The following is a 27,998-nucleotide window of genomic DNA, read 5'->3' as shown; positions in this document are numbered from 1 at the left end:
CTAAAATGTCTGGAGTTGCAAAAAAATAAGACCTATATAAGCCGTTTTAAAATCAAAAAATGGATTCATACTTTAGAGTTACGCATTCTACGTTATAAACAGTTTTGAAAACGTTAGGAATATTTTATTTGTGTTTGTCTTATTATTGAAAATATATATTTCGCTTCCTCATCTTTTTCTGTTCCCAAGCATTTTTGAAAAAGTACCAGAGAGCCACTAGGGAGGCGCTAAAGAGCCGCAGGTTGCTGACCCTTGACCAAATAGAATGTCCAGTTAAATATTGTGATTTATTGATCTTAATCACATTTTCTCTATGATTCAAATGAAAACCATTTTTATCTTCACCAGTATGACAAAGGTTCGTCGTTTCCCATTTCGTTTACAGCCGAAATAATGATAGATTTCCTGTTTGACCTTTTTTGTCATAGTTTATCTTTTTTTCTGTGAAAATGTCAATAATAGAAAGGCTTTTCATGCAAAAATGGTCCCTCCCCATTCAGGGCCGCGGGCTGAGCTCACAGTTCCGACTGCGTTCGTCATCCGAGGAACAGTCCGAGGAGTTGTAGAGGAATTGGTCGCCCTCATCGTCACTGTCCTTCATGTCTCGTATTCTGCCGTTTTTGCACGTGGAAGCGGATTTTCCGCCCTCATAGTCTGACTGCTCGCCATCATGTTCGGCTTTGTCGGCGCCACGCACGCTTTTGCCGCCCTTCTGCTTCTCGGCCTCCTGCGCCGCTTGTTCTTTGGCTTTTTTGCTCCGCTTCCACTTCATGCGTCGGTTCTGGAACCAGATTTTCACCTTGGAGAAGCCAAAAATAAGATTAATCAATATGTGCCAAAAAAGGAGGATTAACACAGCATCTGGATGGAAATAATTGCACATCCACACCAGTAGGTGGCTAAATCACGTTTTTTTTTTTTTTAAGTGTATATGGAGGATTGCCCTATCTTTGAGATTGGGAACACAAAATGTTGAGGCCATATGGATAAAAAAATAAGATAACATGTTTAGAGGCGCAAAAATTAAAACGCTTTATACAACCCAAATAGGGTAGGCAACACATACTAAACTATTTTATATATATAAAAGGGCAGCACAGCGAGCGAGTGGTTAGCGCATCTGCGGCACAGTTCTGGTGTCGTGGAAAACTTTTTTTTGTGGAGTTTGCATGTTCTCCCCGTGCTTGCGTGGGTTTCGGCCGGGCACTCTGATTTCCTCCCACATTCCAAAAACGTGCATGTAAGGTTAATTGGCCAGTCCAAATCGTACTTAGATGTGAATGAGCGAGCGAGTTGTCTGTCTCTGTGTGCCCTGCAACTGGCTGGCAACCGGTCTAAGGTGTCCCCTGCCCACTGCTCGGAGATAGCTGGGATGGGCTCCAGCACCCCCAGACCCTACTGAGGATAAGTGGTGCAGATAATGGATGTGTGTATATATATATATATATATATATATATATATTCATACACAAAAGCTAAAATTGCCCCTGATCGGCACCGATACCTTGGTGGTAGGTACTTGCCCGTGCTTGGTAGTTTCAGAGACTTATATTTAGAGTCACAGTGGAGTTTTTTTGAAGGAGTAAATGATTGGACACGGATCTAGCAACAAAACATTACAATATTGGAAGATGATACGGCCAGCTAGCTGTACCTGCGTTTCTGTGAGCATGAGGGAGGTAGCCACCTCGAAGCGTTTGGGCCGAGACAGATACTTGTTGAGTTTGAACTGATGCTCCAGCTCCAGAAGCTGCTGGCTGGTGAAAGCCGTCCTCGGACGCCTGCACTTTCCTAGGAGGTTGGACTGCGCCTGGGCTGAATATGTACACACCAAAAAAATGCATTTACTAAAAATGTTTTGTTTGATATTAAGAACCTGGCAATGGTGGGTGGTTAATAGTTCTTCTGAAAGCTGCATAATGGCCACAAATCAATGTGTAGAATCCCATTATATTCCGTAATTTCTGGACTATAAACTGCACCCAATCAATTTTTAAAGTAAAAAAACATTTTGCAAATACAAAGTCTACACCTGACTATAAGCCGCATGCACACAGGGGAAACACTCTGCTCTCCGTGCGTTAAGCCTTCAATAATGTGTCCTAGTTCGGAACACCAGTTTTTATTACCCCTGAAAGCTTTTTTTAATTTTTACATTGCTCCGGTTCTTCTCACTGCCGATTCCAGTTTCGGATTATCAACTCATCAATGCAAAGTTCACGTGCAGCACCCTTTTTTTTCTTTATCAGACAGCTCGATTGCTTTAGGCTTGAAAGCTGTGTCATATGCTCTCCTTTTTGCATTTTCGACGATAAGGGTCTGTTTATGCAAATTTGATTCATTTACAAAGCGTATGTTAAACTTATTCTTTGGTGTTTATTGGCAGTTGGGACTTGCGTCTTCTTTGACACCACATATCTTACGCTTAACTTTTCTGCTTGATCGCCCTGGTGGCCGTTAAGAATAAAATGCATGCATTAACTGCATCTCTGTATAAGCTGCAGGGTTTAAACTGTGTGACGAAAGTTGCTGTTTATAGTCCGGAATTTAGGGTAAAATTAACATCTTGACTTATATAAAACACCCCCCCCCCCAAAAAAAAAAACATATATATGTATTTCTTTTTTATCATAGAAATCTAGACCAATGGTTGTTCCGAGTTTTGCAACTTTTTACAATTTGTGCTAAAAAATATACATTTTAAACGGTTGGTAAATTGTGCCAAAAACTAAAATGTTGCCCCATCTTTACCATGTTGTTTTTCTATTTGTGTTGCTAAAAAAACAACTTGCGCAAAGACGCCATAAAAAGCCCCTGGGCAAAAATGTAAAAAGTGCGAAATTAGCAAAAAATAACAATCACAAAACCGTACAAAAATTCCCTATCCTAACTGAATAGTTATTAATCAGTATACAAGTATCAACATTGCAAAAAAAATATATTGTATTTTTAATAATAATTAAAACAAATCTTTAAACATGAATAAGATTTTAGCTATCCAAAGATGTTGCCAAACGTTTTGCCAAACGTCCAGTCCTGAAGACCTATCCAATTGTTTTCATTTACGAATGAATATACATGCAGATATATCCACATATTTCTGATATTTGTTTTCAATGCGATTAGTCTCATCAAATTAATTCTGAAACTGAAACAATTAAAGCAAAATATTACATATGAGGTCCCTGTTTTAAGCACTAAATTTGATCTTTAGTTTCTTCAATAACGAAATGCTTCAGATTATATATATTAAAACTGTCAAAAAGGGAAAATTTGTATGTATTTGTGAAAAATCCCCCCGAATATTTTTCTCATCATTTCTCCATCCCAGCACAGCCTGGAAGACTCCACACAGCGTATGACCTCGCCGCCGACTTTTTTTCTTGACCCAAATCTTTTAGAAACGAGCATTGACAAAAAGGGCAGTGTGTGCCGATGAGCAAGTAGCATGTCCACTGTGGCTTTCGCAGTGCACTGCCACTTTCCCACTGTCCATTATCTGTCCATTTTAGTTCCTCTCCTAAAAATCATCCGTCAATGTCACCTTGTTCATATGCACTCTATCATTTGCTTCCACTGAACAAGCATATCCGCGGTTTTTCAAAACACAGATACATACCGTAAGTTTCTGTAAGACTACAGGTATTGTGTAATTTTATTTTTAATTGTACTTTTACAATTTTGATGATGAATTAAAGTTTTTTTGACACTGTTTTTTCAGTGTACAATAGTTAATCAGATGACTTATACATTTAAAGGCTAGAAAAAGTTGGAACAATACTTTATTAATATATTATAAATAAAATGAGACACTGAATCTCTTTTTTACTAACTTCTCCAAAATATGTGCTCTTTAAAATATCCAATTTGTGTTACAATTGTATAATTTATATTACTTAAAATAAATAAATATAAAATGTTTATTTTATCATAAAATATGTTGTGCTGTAGCCTATATGGATTTTTAAGCCATGAATGCAAAATGAACAATGTTTTGAACAATGAAAATTTTTTGAAAAATCAATTCTAATTAACCAATGCGGAAGAAATATGTACCATGCAGGGGCTGTGCGTGTTGAGGGGAAAATATTTATTTTCATTTGTATAATTCAGGGAAAGATAAAAAAAATTCTGACATAATCAGATATTTTTTAGCTAAAAAAAACACAATGTTGGCCCAGGTGCATTTGAATGAAAATAAAAATCTTGAATGTCTCTCTTTTTAAAAAAGTGATATTTCAATGTTGTTAAGATAAATATTGTATTTAAAAAAAATCTGTTAATGGTTTTTTAATAATAATACTGAATAAAATGATATTTCTATTTCTGCAGGACTTGAAAATGGCGGTTGGGACTTGCAGTAATACATTAAAAAATATATTTTTGATTTTTAATTTTTGTTCTTTAATTTTCTTCTTTATATGTTTTAAAATGTTTTTTTCGATCATTTCTTTGATATGCTTATGCTTATGTACCTGAATATTTTCAATGTTTCTTTTTCCTTTCGTTTTCCACTCTTGTTATTTTTGTCTTTTAAATGTTTAATTTCCCTTGTATCTTTCAATTTTCTTCATTCAACTATTAAAATAGGTATTTCAATGATTTATTTCGTCCTTGTCTTTAATTTTTCTATTTATCTAACTATTTAATTATTTTAATATTTTCTTTCATTCTGTTTTTTAAGTATTTTTTTCTTGTCCTTTTTTTCAATGAATAAATTATTTATGTATTATTTCGAAAAAAATGTTTAATTGAATGCAATTCTGCTGCATTACCCTAGAAAATGCTATCATAGATCAAGAATTTATTTGGTTAGTAAATGAACTCGATGCACAAATTATTTTTGTTTTCATTCCTCATAGTCTGTCTTTCTGTGCGTAAATAGGTGCTGTATTGTGTTTGTCATGTTTATCATCGTAAATAAAGGGAATTTAAATCACTAATAAGGGAGCAATGCTCAGGTTGACAGGTACTTAATAATGGAAAATGTGGTTTTATTACAAACTAAATACATTCTCAGACGGATACTCACAGTTAAAATCTGTCATTTTCGGCAGCATCATTCCAGCAGTGGAGACCCGCAGCCAGTGGTCCAACTGGAAGGTTCCGGCGGTCAGCTTGATAGGGTCCGCCCCTGAGTGGTGGTGCGGGTGGTGCCCGTGATGGGAACCGTGCGGGTAGGACGCGTAGGCCAAGGCCGGGTGCTGCGCACCGAGCGCAGCTGCAGCCGAGTACGCGTACATGGGGTGGCCGTAGAGTGCATGCGCCGGGATCCCGCCACCACCACCTCCGTTACTATTCTGGGGGTGTAACCCCACCACCCCGTGAGGCCCGCTAAGAAAACCCGGTTTAGGGATGAGGCCGTGCGCGGAGATCCGCGGAGGCGAAGGTGTCTCCGTTCGGTTCCTGAGCTCCGGGGGGGCGTCGGTGCATCCTCCAACGCTTACCGGGGTGGTGACAAGGGCCAGCGGGGACGTCTGCACTTTGGGAGCGTTGTTCGCCAAAAGCGCGTCGATGCAGAAGTTTTTGGATTTCTCCATCTCGGTGGGGGGGTCAGAGGACCGCGTGAAGATGGGACGCAACCCCGAGTGGGAGCTTGGAGCTCGGCGTGACACTTAACGCAAGTCCGGTGAAGCTGATTGGCCCGGGGCGATGCAGCCCCTCCCCTTGCCGGGGCTGGTTTCAATTTCAAGCGAAAGAAGAAACTTTAACGAGGCGCCATATTTCACACCAACAGCTCCGTCGTTAATATTCGTTTATGGAATTAAAGTGCAGCACTTTAGAAGGATTTTTGCAACCTCTCAAGGTCACCCGCGGCTCCTTGTTCCAGATACAAACATAATTGGCATTAATATTATTTTAAACGGCAACTAAATCAAATACTGTTAAATAAAACACACTTGAAATATATTCATTTTGGCATATTTTTGTTTAATTTAGTGCATTTTATGCTATATAAAATATTGGTTATTTTATTCTAAAAAATGTACATCAATCAAATAAAAGTAAATATGTGTGATCTTTAATAAATATCTCGTGCATAATGCATATTATGATTGTTTAACATTGGTTATATTTGATATTCCTGTAAAGAAATAACGATTTAACTTAACAGTTAATTTATTTTATTTGTAGCTATTGTTCACCATTGATTTTGAATTTGAAAAGTCTTTGATTATATGAGATTTTTGTTAAATGGATGATATTACTTTTTTATGTTTCATTTTGGCTGAGAAACAAAATGACAACATTTTAACATGTTGGAACATTTTTTTCTTCATTGTCAACTGTGTTTGTCCACATTATTGAAACTTTCCAAATGTGTATGGAGCCGCATGCATTATTTTCTGTTTTGACGTCAGTGAGCACTTGCAAGAGTAAAGTACAAAAATAGTAGTTATCAAATAAAATTGTGTCAAGTATGATTTACACTGGACAAGATACCTCTTTACTGTAAACTCTTTAGTGTAGAATTTTAGCAACACAAAGGGGGTGACTTTTCCTCAATAGTGTAGAACTTGACTAACACTCATTAATGCGATGTAGTGTAAAATAACAACACATTTACTCTGAAAATGTATACGTTCAGTGTACATTTTATACACGAGATCGAGGGGAGAGCGATGGGCGCCGCCAGGCTTTACTTCCCCAAGAAACATCAACGGAAATGGTGCCCCTACGCAGCGCAGTGGTTAGCGCGAGTGCGGCACAGTTCTGAGGTCATGAGAGCAAACCTTCCTGTGTGGAATTTGCATGTTCTCCCTGTGCTTGCGTGGGTTTCTTCTGGGCACTCCGGTTTCCTCCCACATTCCAAAAACATACATGTTGGGTTAATTTGCCGGTCCAGATTGTCCCTGGCTGTGAATGAGCGAGTGAATTGTCTGTCTCTGTGTGCCCTGCGACTGGCTGGCAACCAGTTCAGGGTGTCCCTTGCCCACTGCCCAAAGACAGCTGAGATGGACTCCAGCACCCCCGCAACCCTACTGAGGATAAGCGGTGCAGATAATGGATGGATGGTGCCCCTACGACACTAGTGGTTAAGGGTTCCACTCAAGAAATGAATATATATTCACTGGGGTAGTATTAAAATGTACTCTATGTGTTGAATTGATACTGGTTATTTTACTACAAGTGTAGGGTAATATTATTGACTATTTTCTTATTTTTTCCTCGATCGCATAGCCAAGAATATGTTCTTGAATTTTGGTTTTAGTTAATCAATTATCAAAACTCTGGGCAGTAAATGAAAGACTACATTTACATGAAAGTATTGTTTCTTATTGCGATATTTTTTTATATTTAGTATCGGTAGACATATATTCATTCACGCATATTTTTTTTTGTAGTACGGTATACCTTTTTGCTATAGAATTTTAATGTGTATTTATTTAAAATAATACCGTTTCTATTGTCTAATATTTCCATTTCAGATTTCTTATGTTTTAAATAAATACAAAACACAACTCATTTTAATGTATTCGTTTAGCCACCCAAAAATATATTTTACCTTTAAATAACGTAAATAATGAACTTCCAACCTCAAAACTGTAATTACAGTTAATTAAGGACTTAAACATTCTTAAGGCAACATTTTATTGCTTTTCTTAAATGTTTATTTATTATGAATGTGTTTACTTATAATAAACATTTTTAATAAATACTCAATTTTTAGATCTCATTATTTATAGTGGATTATTTAAAATAATACTTTTTCCTCTGTTTAACAATGAAATCCAAAAAATATATATAAATAAATACGGAACACAACTCCTTTCAATTTATTTGTTTTTGCTCTATATTTGAAAGGGGGTGGGGTGTTGCCATCAGGTTATGTAAATAATTGAATTTCCAACCCTGAAACAATTTCATTTATTTAAGAACTTAAGTATTCTTTTGGAAATGTTTTATTGCATTTATTGGTTGAAATATTAAGGATCTATTTACGTATAAATATATTTTTATAATGGGTTGAATTAGACTAGAATAGACTAGACTAAACTATAGAATAGAATAGAATAGAATGGAATGGAATGGAATGGAATGGAATGGAATGGAATAGAATAGAATAGAATAGAATAGAATAGAATAGAATAGAATAGAATGGATTACAACAGAGTTTATTGTCATTGTAACACGTGAAACGCACAACAAAATTAAAAACTGCCCTCCTGATGGGGCAAAAACAAGATAAAATACCACAGTTTAAGATAATATGTTATGGGTAAAATATGAAACTAAGTAACATTAAATTAAAAATTAAAAAATACACATATAAAGACTGAATTGTTATCGTTAAATTTCGATTTTTAGGTGCCTTTATTTAAATCCAAAGGTTCCTGTGTTTAACATTTTGATTTATGATTGTTTATGTTTTGAAATAATTCAAAACACAACCCTTTTTAATCGTTTTTGTTTTTGATCTATATTTAAACGAAAAAAGAAGAAAGATTTTTTTTACCTCGCGTGTATACGCGAATAATTGAATTTCCAACCTTGAAACGATTATAATAAATTAGGAACATTATTTCTATGACGCAGCAAATGAGTATCGGAGGCCAGTTTAACACTAAAATAACCATTTAGAATAGATGAAACTGAATTCATTCGTCTCGCTTGAAAGGTGAACTGCCACATTCCCCGATTGGATTTAGATGACAAATTAGAGAAACCTTCAGTAAAGAGGTAATTCAGAAATCGGAATCGGTATTATTATCATCATCATAACCATCAAGAGGGGAGAACCAAGCCAGGATGGAGGGATTCATAAAATTGTGATTAAATTAGATAAGCCGGGAGATTCACTCATGCGTGGTGGCGTTTTTCTACACTTAACAACTTGTAGAAAAGTGAAAAACGGGGGGAAATGAGAACTGAGCGTCAAAATGAGTCCCAATTCGAAAGGCGATTTGGCGTCAGGGTGGAAGGGAGCGCGCATGCGGGGTCTAATAAGCCACTTAAAGTTAATGGAAGAGGGAGGTCACCGCGAGAATTATTGACACCCCCGTTGGCCTTAACCTGTCTACCAATAAAGCTGATTAGTTTTGCCCCATTCCTCAGCGCCGCGCCCGACGTTTTATTTGCTCGGGGGAAATCAACAAGTCAGCGACTGTTTTTGCAGCTAAAGGATCGCCATTTAATTGCGAGCCCTCGCCACCAAAATGATGGAGGGATGAGAGAGGAGAACAGATCAAATCTGGTGGGGTGAATCATTTGTTGCGAGGGAAATACAATATCTGTTTTGATTGCAACATTATGATGGAAAATTTACATATATGGTACATATTATTGTAAGTCGCTGTTGTTTGAATTTTGTAATATATATTGATACTTTGATGATAGATTTTTAAACACAATTAAACAATTTTTCGTTCTAAATGGTTACATTATGAAGTAGCATTTAAATGGGATTATGCATCAACAATGTTATCTACCGTATTTTCCAGCTATTAATGCGAACCAGCAAATTTCTGGCATTTTTTATGTGTGCTTTATGGTCCAGATTTATGGTAATTAGGAATTGGTGAGTACCGATATATTGACAATTATTAGATGGAGATTAGGAAACAGTTCTATACTAGTCTAGTCTAGTCTATACTTACTTACTTATACTTACTTGGAGTTTTATTCTATTATATTTTAATTGCGAACCAAAATAAAGACACACATTTATTAATGAGAATAATAATTAGATTTTGTATCTGTTTTTCTGAATGAGGCATGTAATATGAAAAAAAGTTCTGTAACCATATGTATATGTCATAATTGCCCTATTTGGAACACCTGTGGCGGCTTGATTGGCACCGACAGCCCGGAGAAGCTGATTGGTGCCCACACCCTTTTTAAACCCCCGACTTCAGTTCAAACTTTGTCAGATCGTTGCGAGCTGTTGTGTTTCACTCAGTGAGTGTTCCCGTCTGACTCTGTCCCTGTTAAAACCTGTTTCCTGCCTGATTCCCATTTTTCGACCCGTTTCTGAACCTGACTACGCCTGTTTTGCCTGCCTACGACCATTGTTACAAACTTGACATCGCCTCTGATTTCCAGCCCTGTTTAAACGACTTGCCATTCTCGCCTGTCTTCTTTCGACACGGAAGTGTCACTCCCGCCTTGCTCGTTCCCGCTCTTTGCCAGTACTCGGATCAAGCAATCAAGCAAGCCTTACTCTCACTCTTTTTCAATAAAATCTGAGAAACGCATGCAATTGAGTCCTGTGTCCGTTCTGGTCTGTGACAGTATATGTGTGTGTGTATATGTATATATACATATATCTATATATATATATATATATATATATATATATACACATTATCTGCATGGCTTATCCTCAGTAGGGTTGCGGGGGTGCAGGAACTCATTCCAAGTCAAGTCACATTTATCTATATAGCCCTTAATCACAAAAATGTCTCAAAGGACTGCACAGGATTACAATTACATAATTACACAATTACCTGATCTTAATTCCAGCTATCTTCGGGCAGTGGGCTGGATGTTTTCAGTTATCGGGTACTGTGAGGGGGGAAAAAACGGTATCGTGCTCCCCAAACCCTATTCATGATATATCTTTTTTGGCGGAACGATTATTTCGTATAATTTACAACATCTGTTTGTACTGTGGTTAATTTGCTTTTTAAAATCATTAAATAATGATATTGTTATTGTCAGAATTGGAGACTCGATGTTATCAATTTTCAGTACCAGAAGGAAAACGGATACCGTGCATCCCTAACCCCTTTTAATGTTAATATATAGTTTTTGGGACAATTATGTTTTTAGTTCATAACTGCTATTTATAAATTTGTTATTTTGCGGTCTAAAATTATTAAATTATTGTATTGTTATTGTTGGTATCGGTCTCTAGAAATAGGGTGTTATCAGTTGTCACTATCAATAGAAAAACTATTGATAATTTATATAAGACGTTTTTAGGAGCAACTATCTCCAATTTATAACTGCTATGTAAAAAATGTACTGGTAGGAAAAAAACAAGTATCCAGAGACCTCAATCCTTATTAATGATAGAATATCTTTTCGGGGAACAATAATCTCTGTAAACTCAAACAGCTATTTATTTATTCATAATTGAACTTTTGAAATGGATTAATCATCACATGTTCCTGTCAATATCAGTATCCATAGGCAGGATGTTAGTAGTCATTGTCGAACGGAGGAAAAAACTGGCATCGCGCCTCCTTAATCCCCAATACATCTTTTTTTTCAACAACAACTTCTAAAATTTATAACAACTTTTTAAAAAAATCAAATATTTAGGTTTCTATATTTATTAAATTATCTTTATGTTATTGCCATTTTTCATCACCAGAGCGAGCTATACAGAATGATTGTATCTCCATCTACCTCCTGCTGCTTTAATTTTCTTAAATGCAGCATGAATATTTCTATTAGGCTTGCAGTGAAATATGGAGCCATTTACAATTGGTCGTTACAGATTTATGACCCCCACCACAGAAGCCCCGCCCCATTATCACATCCAATAAGGAGAGAAAAAATGGGTGAGAGGCTCCCAAGTTCCTCGTCATCCATGAAAGCTGTTAATATAGCCCCTTAATGACTTGGACAATTATACACAATACAAATCAAGATGACAAATAGCTATAGATTATTTATTATTAATTACATTATGTGCTCAGTTTGAAAAGCCAAACTTCCCATTTGAATTCATAGATTATAACTGGTATCGGTTAACTTTTCTGCCCATTTTTTTCATGCCAAAAATTATTTAATATACATAACATTTAAAATGCCAAGACCCGGCTCATCTCTGAAGAATGGGATGATGCTTTACACCGTAAAGTTTTGGTGACCAAAGTATGAAAGTGCTGTACCTGCTTCAGATCAGGAGGCTCCACCTCCTACTGGTAACCATGAAAAGCAGTGCTATCTGTTTCATGTGGAGAAGCAAACCCCTATCTCAAAACCTGGAAAGAAATGGGCATTGCCAGGGTGTACTTGCCCAAGACACACCACAGGAAGTGGTGCCCCAACGACCCTGACTTTTAAAGGATTTGTGAACCGTGAATTGTGATTTATTAATATGAAGTTATAATCATGCTTTAAATCAGTACGGAAAAGCTCTGATTGTGCATTGTTTATTATTTAATTAAAATAAAATAATTTTCTACAAATAATACAAATATTATTGTAAAGTGTATGCCATTCTCAAACTTAGCAGATACAATATTTATTTTTACAATGCAGTAGGGGAACAAATCCCTACTAAAAAAACGGCCAGGAGAGGGATGGGCGCCACCATGCTTTACTTGCCCAAGTCACCACAGAGGTGGTGCCCCAACGACCCTAGCGGGATCTGTGAACTGTGATAGTGAACTGTGAACTCCTCTTTTTCCAAAAAAAGATCTTTGTAATAGAACCTTTTATTCCTAACAACTATTATACATTTAAATCCTCTGTTCTACATTGAAACACAAAAACAAACCACTTTATACAGGCTTAAACATTTGTTTAACTGAAAAAAAAAATTATAAACTTTATTCTACACACGGTACTGTCATAAGTAACAGTTATAATCAGCAGGAAGAGAAAAAGCCGCTAGATTTTTCGGTCAATAAGAACACAGAAACAATACCCGATGCAAATCAGTGAAGTAGCGAGATCGTGAAAAATGAAGCGCGTTATAATATGGGTTTACTGTTAAGTAGCGCTTATGTGGGTAGCTGGGAGATATATTCAAATTTGCTTGGAAATGTCAGAAGAAAGTTGGGGATATGTCAAAAAATGCTATTTATCGCACAAAAAGTCTTTTATATCATAATTTTGTACTTTTTTGAGAAATTTTGAAATTAAAGGCTTTAAAACTGTTTTATTTTATTTGTTTGTTTAGGTGATTCTTAAAAATCCGATTCTAAATAGTTTCTAAAGGCATCATATTATTTACGTCATTGCTGTTGCTTCTTTCATCCAATCACCTTCGGAGAAGAAACAAGAAGCGGAAGTACAGGGGTCTCCTTTTCCACTGTTATTGGCTTCTTGCGAGCAGAAGGAAATAAGTCCTTCATCTTCATCTCAAAATACCATACATCATTATACCTCTTTTGTGGTTCACAAATAAAGGGTAAATATTCTTCTTGCTACCACTGTACCGGTTCCGTCGGATTCTGTTTTACCCTAACAGAGGACAAAAGCAGGCACCCCACAGTGAAAGTGCTATAATTGCTAGCGCGCATGCTAGCTAGTCAGCGCCGATGCTAACGTCAACAAAGTCGTGGCACGCGAACACTAGCGTCGAAATGCTGGGAACGTGTCTCCAGAAAACTAATATAACTCACGCTATACATACGCAGATTTATTTTTACATTTAAAATGAAAATATGGACCGCCGCTTTCGGAGCATGCCTCTTGCTGTGTCATATGCTAGCTGAGGAAGCCGGGTTAGCGCAATGTGATCAGAACCGAATCAAAATATATAAAATTGCCGTTAAAAGCCATTGAAAAAAAAAAAGTTAATATCGCTATAGTTTATGCGCAGCTTGTTATTGTTTCTCATTAATGCTAAATCTACAGCTTCTCTTTCACCAGCTTGAGGTAAACTATTTTTTTTCTCTCCAGGCAGAACTGAGTGTAAAAATCGCCATCAGTCAATGGGAAAGAGGTGAAAATGTTTAGCTTCGAGGGCGAATTCAAGACGAGACCTAAGGTGTCACTTGGAGGAGCGAGTAAAAAGGTAAGTGTGGGTGAGGAATCTTCTCTAATGATCAGTCATAAGATACAAATGATCATCTATGCCAGGTGTCACCAACGTGGTGCCCAAGGCCACAAGGTACCCCCATTCCGAACACATACCTGCCAACCTCAGCCAATTGCTCCCCTTATCAATGATGGCAGTTCCCATTTCACATCACAACGAGGCACCTATTTAGTAAGACTATGTAGACTAAAAACAAATATAGTTTTGCAAACAAGTTTATTATGCAAATAAACAACACAAAAAAGTATTTCAGCATCTTTCTTAGTTATTTCCCCATTTGCAGTCAATTTAGGGTTATTTGTACAGATCAGTGCAGGATTTTGCACACTTCATCTGCTCGACAGATGGGTTTACTCCACGAGAAACTGAAAATTAAAACCCAGAACAAGAAATGAGAACTTTGTTGAACAAGAAATGAGAATTCTTTGTTGAGAATTAATTCCATTCTGCATATTTGCCTTGGAGAGACTCCTGATCCTTGAGTTCTTCTCTTCTTGTCTATTCTTCTATGCTTCCCCCACAATTATTTCTGCTTGATACTTTGATTACACATACTGACAAAACTGCAACACACTATCTATCTACCTTGGTCATATCCCTCAAGAGGGGTGACCGACAGCAAGACAACCACATACAATAACAAAGAAAATGAAAGGGGAAAAATAGCAAAAAAACACACACAATTTTTTTTGGACTATGTCCAACCTAATTGCCCAAACACCCAAACAAGTTAGGCACCTAAGTTGGTCATGCTTTCGTCCCTCCAGATGAAATGGGACACCAGAATGCTGCCATGTCACTCGGGTCAGGGTGACACAACACACTCTTTTGTTCAACCGCAGGGCCCTACAGCTTTTACTGGTTTACCCCTGCCGTATCAGACAGGTGCCCAGCCCATCCTTAAGAACGCGTCCACAATCCCACTATCCTTTCACAACACCTCTCCACTCCTTTCTATCACCAACAAGAGCTCTAGCTTCCATTATATTTAGACCTTTCTCCTGCAGTGCACTCATAACACCATTCATCCATGTCAATCGCAGCCTTCCTCTTGGTCTCCTTCCATTGACTTCTGCTCTGTGGATCCTCTTCAACATTCGCTCCTCATCCATCCTGTCCATGTGTCCAAACCGACCGAGTACTCTCTTATCAACACGCTTGGTCAGTTCTACGAGTACTCCAGTTCTGTCTCTCACAATTTCATTTCTCAATCTATCCAATCTTGTCATTCCTAACATAGTCCTCAAACACTTCATCTCAAAAACATTCAATTTCCTTATTAAATCTGCGTTCAGGCTCCAAGTTTCTGCACCATACGACACAGTCGGCACAATCACACTCTCATACAGTCCCCTCTTAACATCCATACTCCTACTGTTGTTCATCACTCTCCTCAGAGCACCCAAAACCTTGCTTCCTTGATTCACTCTGTGCAATACCTCGCACTCATTCCACCAACTGCAGCCACATCACAACCCAAGTACCTAAAGCTTTCAACTTCTTCCAGCACCTGTCTATGCAACCTGATTTCTAACGTCATGCCCACTCCATCACGTGAACACTTCATCACCTTACTCTTCCCAACATTGACACATAACTTAAGCCTATCACATACTCTTCCAAACTCCATTACCAACCTTCTCAATGTTTCCTCAGAATCAGGAGCAAGCACTGTGTCATCTGCAAACAACAACTGACTTACCTGCCACACTGTTCCACTGTTGTCCATCATCTCTACACCTCTGCCAAGTACTCTTGCATTCACCCCTCTCACCACACCATCCATGTACACATTAAACAGCCATGGTGACATCACACACCCTTGTCTCACACCAGTCAACACAGGGAACCACTCACTTGTCTCACTCCATACTCTTACACAGGCTCTGCTGTTCATATAAAAACGTTTCAATGTTTCCAACAACTTTCCACCCACTCCATACATCACCATCACTTGCCACAACGCCTCTCTATCAACTCTGTCATACGCCTTTTCCAAGTCCATGAAAACCAAATAAACATCCTTACCCTTTGCTAAAATATTTCTCACACTCCTGTCGTACTGCAAACACCTGATCCACACATCCTCTTCCTTTCCTGAAATTACTCTGCTCCTCCATCACCACCTCATTCGTTCTTTCTCTCACTCTCTTAATCAAGACCTCACCCACATCAATCTGGAAGATATCTCTTTCCACTCCACCAATTTTTCCTTTGCTTTCTCACTCACAAGCACAGACACTCCTTCTCTAGCATGTCCACCCGTAACTCCAGACCTTCGACCATACATACTTCCAAGCTGTAATTCACCCTTTCCTTTCATCTTTGTTTCACTCAAGGCTAACACATCAACCTTCTTTTTACTCATCACATGAAAAATAAATGCTCGATCAAGGATACTGTTTGCTCCTGTAGCGCGAGAATATTAGCAATCTATGATGACGTTGCCAAAATAGGCAAGATGAGAGCGGTCTAACAAAATAAGTTTTTATTTTTGTAATTTACAAAAATACAAGCATTGTTATACATTTTACACAATTTAAAACAATAAAAAAAATATATAAAAAAATTGGGTAAATATATAAGTCTACGTATATGAGAACACTTGAGTAGCTTGCGGACTGGTTCCTAAAATACCTTCTTTGTGATTTTCTTTGAAATTTGATTTTCCACCTTGCGTGAGAAATTATTGACAATCAATGTCTTTTAAATACATGACCAATTTTTAGAAAAAAATCATCCCTTTTAGACTTTTTGTGATTAGGGGCTATACAAATAAACATGACTTTTTAAAATGAGCCTATACTTTTTAATTTGTAGATCACTCGGTGGCCTTATTTTAAACCTACTTGTATTTTCAAGTTGGAAATAACAATTAAGTAACGACATAGCAAACACTTGATAAGTTGCTATTTTAGAAATGCACATCAAACTGGTAGCCCTTTGTGCTAATGAGTAACAAAAAAGTAGCTCTCACCTTCAAAAGGTTGGAGACCCCTGAGCTATGCACTCATAAATCTAAACAAAAAACCACCATATAAGTAAAGTTTAGGTGTTCTATTAGCTTGATAATAAAAAGGTTTTCTTTATGCTCTGTACATATTCCACCAATATGGTAAACGGCCTTTTTCATCTTCTCAGGAAGAAAAAGCATCCCTGCTGCATCGCACTCAAGAAGAAAGGAGAAAAAGAGAGGTGAATAATCGCTAATCATGCAGTTCATTGGAATAATGTTTCAAATTGTATTTATAGCATTATACATATTGTCCGACCTGTTTTATACATGTTTTCAAGTTAGTTTAACTCTTCCTTTTTCCCATATCTCAGGATGACAGAAGACGATTGAAAAATGCAATCATCATTCAGTCCTATGTACGCGGCTACCAAGACCTGAAACGGCAGGTAGATGTATTTTCTATGTTTTATTTTGCATCACATGGCTAGAACTTTTGTGTCTTCATGTATTTTCTATTTTACTCAAGTATGCAATGCAAAGAGCTACATTTGACAAGTGTGCCAACCAGACACAGCAGGTTTTGGAAGCACAGGGTCTCAGTCTGTTGGCAAGGCAGCTCATCTTTTTCTACAGACAGAGCGTGGATGCACATAGATTGGTGAGAGGACAACTTTTATCACATCAGACTCTTCATGTTTTTTGTCTCATGATTCCAATTCTTGTGTTTCTGAAGGTCTGGCTGTGCCAGAACATGGTGAAACACAATTGTGAGTTTGTCAAGCTTCTAGTTGGCCCGCACAGGCAGACCTGTGTGTTTCAGATCAAGAGGATACTTGGGTTTTGCTGCAGGTAACAATAACGTCTCTCAGTTAATGTGTCGTTTATTTAGGGATCCAGAAAAACTATCAAGACAATAACCAATAAAACCGATAATGGATGGATATGATGTCACAGCCCGATAGAAAAAAAATAAACGCCGTTATTACTATTTGCTTTGCTAAAATATTCAATTGACTGACACTACTTTTAAAAAAGATTCACACCCTCATTAGAATATGTTTTAGTTTTCTATAGAAGTACTAGCACAAGGTCATCCTGCCTCCTCTCTCCCGCTCCGTAATGTGTGTGAGACACTAGAGAGCTCTCCCCTATCAGTCACATGGCTCAGTATGTTATCATTGTACTGGCTTCAGAACTTAAGCGATTACATTGAGTTTTGTTTTTTTTGTTAGGAAAGTTGTTTTCTTTTTGTCACACTCCTGTGTGTGTATGTTAATTATGATGAACAACTTGATTAAGATTGAAAGCTGTCTGATATTGTCTGCAAACTACTGTCTTATTGCATTAAAATGTGTTACTTTTCTGTACTCGACATACACAAAGTGCAGTGTACATATTTGAATGTTTTTGCTATGAGAAACCGCTAAAGCTGTAATTGGCCAAGTGTTACATTTGTCTGATGTAGCATTATTATATATTTTTACATTTCTAATAGCTACTAATGTGTTGAGTTGAGATAAAGACACTTGATATAAATGAGCAATATATTTTTCATAGCCGAGGCATTTGTAAGTATTGGAGCACTTGTAAATAGACTTAAAACTAATTGGATTCTACGTTTTTTTTTTTTTAAATTTTCTAAATTTAGCGTGCATTAAGAAAAGGAGAGATCAGTTTTCGGTAACTGTCCGCAGGAGCAGGTCTTTGTTGGTTATTGCTATTGGTGTGAAATAATAGTCATCGTGCATCCCTTTTTCATTTCTCACAAACTATCTTTGAGATACAAAAACAAACTTCAAATACGTTTCATACTAGACTCCTGCAGAACTGCAGCAGCGAAAGCTTAAACGTGGCTGTTCCAATGCGGATGTTGGAAATCTTCTCCTCAGAAAAAGTCTACTCGCCCATCTTGGCTGACACCAACGATGTGGCATCAACAGTCGAGCAAATTTTGCACTATATGGTCCAAACGGGTAAGGAAGCAGTGGCAGTCCACTACTATTTAAGTCTCACATGCTTGCTTTAACAGTCGTTGGTTGCCTTTTTTCAGGATACTACAAGTCGCTATACATATTAGTTAATCACCGCCTTCCCCCCAGTCTGGAGTACACCGACTCTCCTTCCATTCCTTTGGCAAGCACACTATTGGAGCACATTCTAAAACCTCTGCACTTTAGCTACTCCTCCTGCACAGCGGACGCCAGGTATGACAAACGACTTCTTCTTTGTTTCGTTTGTGTGATGCTTTCTTCCCGGAGTCAACAGTGAAGTCAATTTACAACAAGTTGTAAAATCCCCCCTGCCACAATCAAGTCATGTTCGCTTTCCTCCTTGGAGAATACCTGAGTGTTTGCGTTAAGTGGTAGACGTTCTTATAAGCAAACATTGAAAGGTCCTCCTTTTCTTCTTTGAAGAAAAGCAAGGCGGGAGCGAGAGGAACTTGTGCACACACCGTAGTGTGACAGTTCATTATGTGACTTGGGGGGGCGAGTGACGGGGGTTGGGTCACCAGATGTGAGCCACACAGAGCGCGTCTGTTTGGTGAGATAATAGCCGAGTGCTCACTTAGTGGAGTGATCAACATGTCTTACACATCATAAAGCAGGGGTCACCAGTGTGCTGTGGGCTCCAGGTAGCCCCCTAAGATCACCTGAATGGTCAATGGACTGGTTCTAAACATGGCTCACCAATGACGGGTGATTGTGTTTTTTTTCCCAGGAAGTTTTGATACTGACATGATGTTTTAGTGGTTGACTGACCCTAGTTTAACTATATTTCAAATAATTACAACCTGGTAATAACATAGTGATAACATAGCAACATTTTGAAAACATGACGTGCTATTTTACAAATAAATAAAAAACTTTTAGCCCTTTATTCTAATTAGTAATGGAAAAGTAAATCTTAGCTTCAAAAAGGTTGGTGACCTTGATATATTAGTCTTCACCCAGTTAGAAACTACTGTTCAAAAGTTTGGGACCACCCAGAAATTGTTGTTTTCCATGAAAAAGTCACACTTTTATTTATCAAACAAGTTTTCCAATGTCTTTGTACCAATATAAATATCTTCCTTTTATTGGCTTGTCTTAGACATGGCATTTTTTTTGCCACTCTGCCTTGAAGGCTAGCATCACGTAGTCGCCTCTTTGTTGTATATGTTGGCACTGGTGTTTTGCAGGTGCTATTTAACCAAGCTACTTGTTGAGGACCTGTAAGATGACTAGTTCTCAAACTTGAGACTCAAATTTTCGTATACTCTTGCTTTGTGGTGCTTTCGACCTCTCTTTCAACTCTGGTTAGAGCATGTTTGTGCTGTTCTCTTAAGGGAGTAGTACACGCCTTTGTTGAAGATCTTCTCTGAAGGGAGTAGTACACGCCTTTGTTGAAGATCTTAAGTTTCTAGGCAATTTCTCTCATGGAATAGCCTTTATTTCCTAGAACAAGAATGGACTGTCGAGTTTCACACCAAAGTTCTATTTTCTGGCCATTCTGAAAGTTTAATCATACCCACAAATGTGACGCTCCAGATACTGGACTGGCTCAAAGGAAGTCTCACCGTTTTTCTAACCATCACAACTCCTTTCAGCTGTGCTAACATCATTGCACAAGGGTGTTTTTTTTTAATCATCCATTAGCCTAACGGAATGAGCAAACACAACTTTTAGAACACTGGAGTGTGCTGGTTGCTGGAAATGACCTCTCTACACTTCTGTAGATATTGCATTAAAAACAAACATTTGCAACTAAAATATAAATTTACCACGTTAACAATGTATGGGGTGTTTTCTGATTAGTTTCATGTTATTTTCATAAAAAAAACAGCTTTTTCTTCAAAAAAGGACATTTCTAAGTAGCTCCAAACCTTTAAACAGTAGCATATTTAAACAAATCTAACAAAGTATAGTTCTGTAGTTAACAGTCATTTTTTTACCCTTTTTTTGTCTCGCAGGCATTTTGTCTTTGCCGCATTCACCGAGGAGTTTATCTCAGCACCCTTCACAGAGCAGATCTTTCACTTCTTTATCCCAGCCCTGTCGGACCCCCGGCTGGCATTCCCCTTTGAGCCCTTCCTCAGCTCCCTGCGTGGCACTGTCACCTATTCCCCGGTCGCTCAAAACCGCGCACCCTGGATATTTTATTTTGTCCTATCTGCAGGAGAGAACTGTTTAGGTGTGTGACCCTATATAGGCAAATGTTTTAAGTGACCATTTAACCATCATTATAAATGTATGGTGTTGCATTAACAGAGTCCCTATCAGAGGAAGGTTTGCTGCTATATCTAAGTGCTCTGCAGACGCTGCTGCCTCTGCTGCCCGTGACAGAGAACTGCAACCGGCTAGAGGTGGGCAGCGACTCAGAGGATGAAGATGACACTGACGTCCACCTGAAGCCCATGAAGGTACCATATGAACACTATGTGCAGTCTTCTCACCCACTTAAATGTGTTTTTTATTTTTATTATTAGGACGACAGTCACATCTCCGTGCAACTGATCACTGATGAATGCGTGCGAAAACTGGACACTAAACAGCAGACCAACACGCTGCTCAACTTGGTGTGGAGGGACTCGGCAAGTGAGGAGGTGTTCACTATGATGGCCTCCATTTGTCACACGCTCATGGTGCAGCATCGACTTTTGGTTCCTAAAGTCAGGTGCGTAACAACCAAACAAAAATTATAGCATTGTAATGTCGGGAGTCATGCGATGTTATAATTCCCAACATACATCACAATGTTAAAAGCAACATATCAACAGAGGTAAGATCTTAAGCTCGAGTCCGCGCCCGACCCAACCGCAATTTCGGCCCGTGTTGGGACAAAAATTTCAATCATTATGTTTAGGTCGAGTCGGGCTTTGCTATCATTTTTTTTTAAAGAAATGTTTATAAAACTGTTTATTAAAATAATTTGCGGGTACTAAAACAAAAACATTTATTGAAAAAGAAAATAAATAACCATACATCAAGTTTGTTTTTCTTTGTCTTGCTGCCTCTCAAAGTGCCTCACTAGATCCATAAGGACTATCTACTGTTAACCCGTCAATCTGGCGGATGGCCTCAAAATTTTCCCGTTAATCCCCCCCCCAAAAAAAGCGTCAATCATGTAAAATTGTTTGTTAATGTAACCTCTGAAGACACAGAAATATAAAAGATGTAAATCTTTATACAGTCTTATTTAACTTAGATTTCATTACAAAAGACACAAGGCATAAACATCTTTCAACTTTTTCACATAAGACAGGAGTGCTAGATGTGTCTGGGGATAATCTTAGCCTAGTTGTTGGCCTGTTCAGGAGCAAGTTAGCTATAGAGAATAAGTCACCACAGTAACTGAGCCTAGGAAAATTTAACCTCGTGACTTGGGACTTAATTCAGCCAAGATAATAAATTTATCAATATTTTGTTGGTTTATAAAGTGCACCGGAACATATGTCCTCCTCACCCTTCTAACCTTTTTAACCACTGGTCCTTTTTCAAGCGCAAGACAGGTTATGATTTGTTATCATAAATCACTTCTCCTCCCGAGTCCTCACAAATAAAAAATGAAATTTCGGGTTTGCTTTAGGCTTGGTTCTGCAAATCAAGGTAATTGGTCGGGCTGGGTGGGCTTTTAATACCCGAGTCGAGTCGGGCCTGATGTTTTTACGTCTAATCTTACCTCTATGTATCTGTTTCGGTGTGCAGTTTAGCACCCCCTGGTGGCTAGGTTATCAGTGCAGTTTAATTTGATGTACGGCAGGACAGTTTGTCCACCTTGGGGGTTAAGACTCATTCATACTAGTATTTTTCATCATATCCATACAAAATAGTGTTTTCCTTTTTCACCCCAAAATTGCATTTTGAACTATAGAGACTAGTGGTGTCCAAAATATGTCTCAGGGGTTCTGAAAAAACAATGCCTTGCACAGACATTCCAGGCAATTCCACTCATGATTGCAGGACTTCATGTGTTTCCTGCACCAAATAGACTATGACTAAATTGTAATCATTTTATTTTTGCAATATAAAGAAGCACTTACGTCTATTTACATTTGTTCAATTAGCAAAATTCCCCCCAGACACGTTTAAGGGTAGGAAAGTAAAATAAACAACCATGCAAATGGAGAGACGGTCAGACATCTTTTCAATACCACGCAGCTTGCTGGCATTTACAACCGGCAAGAGGAAGCAGAAGATGTCAGTGAAGCTGTCAGTGGCAATTACCTCTTCCCGGTGGGCTGATCACATTAGGGCCAGGATGTCAGAGGTGCTGATTGCCTTCCTTGTGTTTGAGGCTGCGTGCTTGGTCAACTGGATCCGGTTAATCATTAGTAAAAGCCTCATGAAATCCATGTGTGTGGTTTACTTAAACAGTGCTCACTTGGGCCAGATATGGTAAAATATCAAGTTTTTCTTAGTTGTTCAAAGCAGATTATAGATAGCTACATTTTAAAAATAATAGTGAGAGTAATACCAGCCAACAAAATTGATCACCTCATATATCTCCCGGGTATGACATTTATCCGTTCTGAGATGGGGATTGCAAAGTGGAAAAAAAGGAGACGCCAGATTCAAGTTAAGACTGATTTTACAACTAGGATTGTCATGGCCTTAGAAAATGTGGTGACTTTAATCACCTCCTTATTCTTAATAATTGCCCTGATCATCGATTGGTTCCAAACATGCAACTCAGCAAGGGTAATAATGCATGTGCCTTCTTCGCATTACTTGATAATCACAAGCTTCTTTTCAATGGCTATTATATTTTTGCTTCTCCCTTTAGATACACTGCAAGCCTTGCGACCCAGAGTGAATAAATACAGTACAAAAATACAGTATTGTATCGCTGAAGTCTTTACAAACTAAATGCAGAAACAGAAAGACCAGCATCTTATACAATGTCGACCAATTGCAGCCAGGCATCTTGGAGACATAACATGCACATGAACACGGCACAGTTTGATTTTTTTTTGTGTTTTGGCACATACAATAATCTGTTGTTCATGCCTGTGCAGCCCTTTGAGACTCCGTTTGATTAAGGGCTAGACAAATAAACATGACCTGACTTGATGTCACATAGTGGGAAAAATGCTGTAAAGAGGGTCCGAAAAAATATATTCTTTCTCACCGTAAAGTGAAACAGGGTAGCAATACATTGTAGGTCAACTGTATCTAGAGCTAGACCTGATTACAATGACAACCATATTATCTTCACGTGCTCAAAATATGCAACATGGACAAGACGATTGACTCATAATTGTTAATTTCGCTTCTCCTGGAAAATCTCAAGAGAATTGCTTGTTTTTCCCTTCCTTTCTCGCTGTCACTTATGCCATATATCTTCTCCATCTTCCATCATTATTGGATATCTGTACAAAATAATTAGCTCGCAGGGTAAGATTAATTGCCACGAGAGCGGACCGGATAGCTTTACAAGAGGCTAAGGGGAGCAAATTGCATCCCCGGTCTTGATTTACTGTGCTGAGGAAGAGGGGGAAAAGCGTCTTGCCAACCTTGCGTTTTTTATTAAATATCTGCAAAGTCAGAGCGCGATTAAAATCCAACTCAGGACCTCTAATAGATTGAAATTGCTTTTCTAATGCTCCCCTTGCCCACAGTGTAATGCCGTTTTGATGGTTAGCATTAGATATTTACTGTCATTTAGAAATGCGGGAGCAGCAAGTGATAACACGCCAACCGGTTGGGAGACAAAAAAGAAACGCAAGCAAGCTGGTTCCTCAAATCTTCACTCCAGGCCTCGATCCTGCCATGATTCATCACAGTTTTTTTCCTCCCCCTGGCTGCTTCTTTTGCCTTTTGTTTATTGGCGGTTCATTCCGTGATTGAAAAAGGGGTTTGGGTCTTCCGGCAGGCCGTAAATCTGCGTGTCAGCTGGCGTTTAGTGCTTTGTTTCCCATTTCAATCAAACACCAACACCGCTTGTTATGAGTCGAATGCAGCACTCTCCTCCCAGAGCTTCTCTCCAGAGGCTTGTAGTGCTGACAGATGGCGCGTGGCGGGGCCGCAGACCATTTTTCAAACCCTCCTTATGGAGTCTCGGGGTCATCTCTTCGTGTCGGGAGGCAAGCGTCTTTTGAATGGGGGCGATTGGAGGGGCAGAATTTCGATTAACACATGTTCTTGCCGGCAAAACAAAAGCATCCTTGTGTGGTTGATTATAACAGGTTTCATACTGGTGCTTGAAATCCTTAAAAAAGGTTGGATTTTAATTTTGTGCTTTTGAGTTTTAAAAAGTGATTGAATTTTGGGTGAATTGCTTGTAATTGCATGAAATTGCGGCAATGTTTTATGACTGCCTGACTTGATAGACCACTTATTAAATGAATAAAAATGAAGCAAGTCTGTTTAAAAATGACGCCAACACGCTGGCTCAGTGGCTTCGCTCTGCCATTGCATTTCATCTTCGCTCGTGATTAACGGCAGCTTTCATTAGTTTGTATGCGGGGTTCATACGGGTGCTTGAAATGCTTGGAAATACTTGAATTTTAATGTTGTTTCAAGATCAGGAAAATATTTGAATTTTGGATCAAGTTCTTGAAAATATTTAAAATTGTTGGCATTGTCTGGTTTATTGGCAGTGTGACTCTAAAGACTTGGCAATATATGAGGAAACATTTTTGAAAAGGGCATGAAAATGACTCTAGTGGCTTGTCAGACTTATAACATTGGTAAAATGGCGGCGCCCTCTGTTGGCTGCGGCTGCATCGGCTCGCTACAACGGGTCAGGTGTATCGACATTTCGTTCTGTGTACATTGTTACAAAGAATGACAATCCAAGGAAATTATTATTATTATATTATTATTATGGTGCTGTCATGTGACGCGTCACTGCGGAGCCACTGTTCGGAGCCAAGAGGACAGCTCTATTTAAAAAACTGGCTCTTTCGTTTAGATCACTGAGAAGAGCCAACCGGCTCTTTCAGCTCTCAGACGTCTCCATAGATTTTTTGTTTTTCTTAACGATATGCTAACAATAATAAAAAACATACACCAGATTGAAAGATTAAATGCACTCTGCGTTGTTGAAGCAGAATTGCAGAATTCATGTCAGTTTATACAGCCCTTTGACACAAAAAGATCATAAATCATAGACAAGAATCGCTTAAAATACCACAAAGTATGTGCTAGCAGCAAGATGGCGACATTATTTTAGTCGTCCAAGTAAAAAAAACAACAACCTTCTTTAAATGCTAACGGATTTCTTCCTCTGAAGTTACTGAAAAAAATGAAAGATAGGACCTGGAAGTGCTTGAATAGTGCTTTTACCTGTCCTGCTTAAGAAGACAGGTGCATCAGACCAAGATGCCGGGAGGCTGCCGTTTTATGATCAATGGCTAAGAAAAAAAATGGCTAAAATGTCGAACAAATCCATCCACAGCATGCGACAAAGTATGCAAAAAAAGATATTAAACTCTTCACAATGGGAGTCGGCTCTCTCCAGTCACATGAAAGGTAATACATGAAGAGGACTAAAACTTTTTTTTCTAACTGTTTGTTACATGCTACGAAAAATAGAGCACTATAAAATGTGTATTAGTGCAAGGATTACTTCGTTAGTGTTGGTGGCATCAATTGCAATAATGAAAAAGACGATTAATAGTTTATATCAACCATAATGTATTATTTGTTCTGTTAATGGTACTTGAGAAATTAGAAAATTGGATTTTCAAGTCCTTAAAAAGTGTTTGAATTTGGCCAGGAAAAAGGCGTGCGAATCCTGTTGGATAAGACATGCAAAAAAAGACCTGACGGTCACACTGACCTACACTGGCAATGTGGCTTTCCATTAAAGGGACTGTATGTTTTATGTAGTGTCTCCTCGTGGTTAAATAAACTTAAATCATAAAAAAACAAAAACGCACAAATACATGCACTATTGTCCAAACATGCATTGTTTATTACTTGCTTGTCCACACATTTGTTTTTATCTTGCACAATATGAGGCTCACCTAGAGGGAGCTGACATGATTATCTACCATTGTGCTGCTACGTTTACCCCCCAAAAAACAAACCTTTTGAAACGCTCGGCAATAAAATGAGAAGAAAAATTATGTGGTTTGGCCTCTATGAGTGTCTGTAGTATGTATTCTTCCTTTAGCTTTTCAGTTAAACTACACAATACAGCAATATCTAGTGGTCAAAATAGTGCACACTGTCCCTTTAAGAATTAAACAATTACAGTGGAACCTCGGTTTTCGAACGCCTTTCAGTTCGGACAAATCGGTTCTCGGTACGCCAGGGGCGATGCTGAGCGGCGTACGGGTGTAGATTGCCCCCACCCCTCGTGAAGAACTTTTTTCACGTGAGCGCACACTCCTTTTTGCTTTCGTTTTTAATATCGGTGAACGGAGTGTTTTAACCCCTAATTATGCCTCGGAAGAAGGTCGGTGCAAACAGCAAAGTTGCTACAGGTGAAAAAAGAAGAGTAGTGCGTACAACTATTGCATTTAAGAAAGAAATAAGAGCAAAATATGAAGAAGATGTGCGAGTTTCCCTTCTTTCGAGGGAATAGAGCATGGCTTCTGCAGACCACCACAAAGGTAAGAAATCCTATTCATAAATCTTTTCTTTATCCTCTAACCGCTTACCACTTGTTGTGGAGACCCGGGTGCTAAATTACGTGTAAACGACCTAATTTTTTTATTTTTACACGTTCATGTTGGCGTAATCTTTCGTACGGAAGATTACCCTCACGCGAACGTACGATTAGCCTGGGTTAGCTTCATGTTTACTTTCATGGTAAACGTTCAGGGTGTTGTAACGGATTAAAATGATTTTAAATTACTTTTAATGGGAAAAACGATTTTCGGTGATCGACCAAATCGGTTTTCGAACAGGGTTCTGGAACGGATTATGGTCGTGAACCGAGGTTCCACTGTATTTCCAATTTTTATTTAATCTATTATTTTTTAAATCCAATGAAGCACATTTGAAAATATTTGAGTTCCATCCCTTTTATACAAAAAATGAATAAACAGGTTTTAAATGAAAAAAAAAAAACAACAACACACATTTAAATGATTTCAATTCAGTTGCAGGTTTATAAATATATTTCAAAAAATGCTTTTTGGTTTTCCGCAGTATGAATACATTTGTGCACAATTTTCATTTTGATGTAACACACGAGTCATAAAATTGCCCCTGATGAATTACAAAAAAAAAAAAAACAATCACAGTCTGATGATATGGTGGGGTGCTGACTACTTAAATGTATTCATTATTAAATTATTCTTGATGAATTTTATAAACTTTGTTCAGAGGTTTATATTTATTTCTTCTGAAGGCCATGTTAAAAAGTAAGATGATTACAAGTACATTT

General features: G+C 38.1%; 2 protein-coding genes across 2 annotated transcripts in view; one reads left to right on the top strand and one right to left on the bottom strand.

Annotated features, from left to right (window-relative positions):
* Positions 1-374: 374 nt before the first annotated feature.
* Positions 375-5,540, bottom strand: mnx1 (motor neuron and pancreas homeobox 1). Its single transcript, XM_088322408.1, has 3 exons — positions 5,033-5,540; positions 1,655-1,815; positions 375-799 (listed from the first exon to the last, which is right to left on the bottom strand). The coding sequence occupies exons 1-3, from the start codon at positions 5,538-5,540 to the stop codon at positions 497-499; spliced, it is 972 nt and encodes a 323-aa protein (XP_088178534.1). The 3' UTR covers positions 375-496.
* Positions 5,541-12,955: 7,415 nt separating this feature from the next.
* Positions 12,956-27,998, top strand: part of ube3c (ubiquitin protein ligase E3C) — a 50,508-nt gene continuing 35,465 nt past the window's right edge. Inside the window, exons 1-11 of the mRNA XM_088322646.1 lie at positions 12,956-13,090; positions 13,585-13,699; positions 16,865-16,918; positions 17,051-17,125; positions 17,206-17,337; positions 17,413-17,528; positions 18,495-18,652; positions 18,730-18,883; positions 20,629-20,849; positions 20,927-21,078; positions 21,145-21,332. Of these exons, the coding sequence (XP_088178772.1) occupies positions 13,634-13,699; positions 16,865-16,918; positions 17,051-17,125; positions 17,206-17,337; positions 17,413-17,528; positions 18,495-18,652; positions 18,730-18,883; positions 20,629-20,849; positions 20,927-21,078; positions 21,145-21,332 (1,316 nt within the window). The 5' untranslated portion in view covers positions 12,956-13,090; positions 13,585-13,633. The remainder of the gene's footprint in view (positions 13,091-13,584; positions 13,700-16,864; positions 16,919-17,050; positions 17,126-17,205; positions 17,338-17,412; positions 17,529-18,494; positions 18,653-18,729; positions 18,884-20,628; positions 20,850-20,926; positions 21,079-21,144; positions 21,333-27,998) is intronic.

This window comes from Urocampus carinirostris, chromosome 18 (assembly GCF_059441175.1).
Source record: "Urocampus carinirostris isolate Australia breed hairy pipefish chromosome 18, RoL_Ucar_1.0, whole genome shotgun sequence".
NCBI classification, from domain to species: Eukaryota; Metazoa; Chordata; class Actinopteri; order Syngnathiformes; family Syngnathidae; genus Urocampus; species Urocampus carinirostris.
Note: the sequence above shows the minus strand (reverse complement) of the source record. Positions and strands in the feature narration are given on the sequence as shown.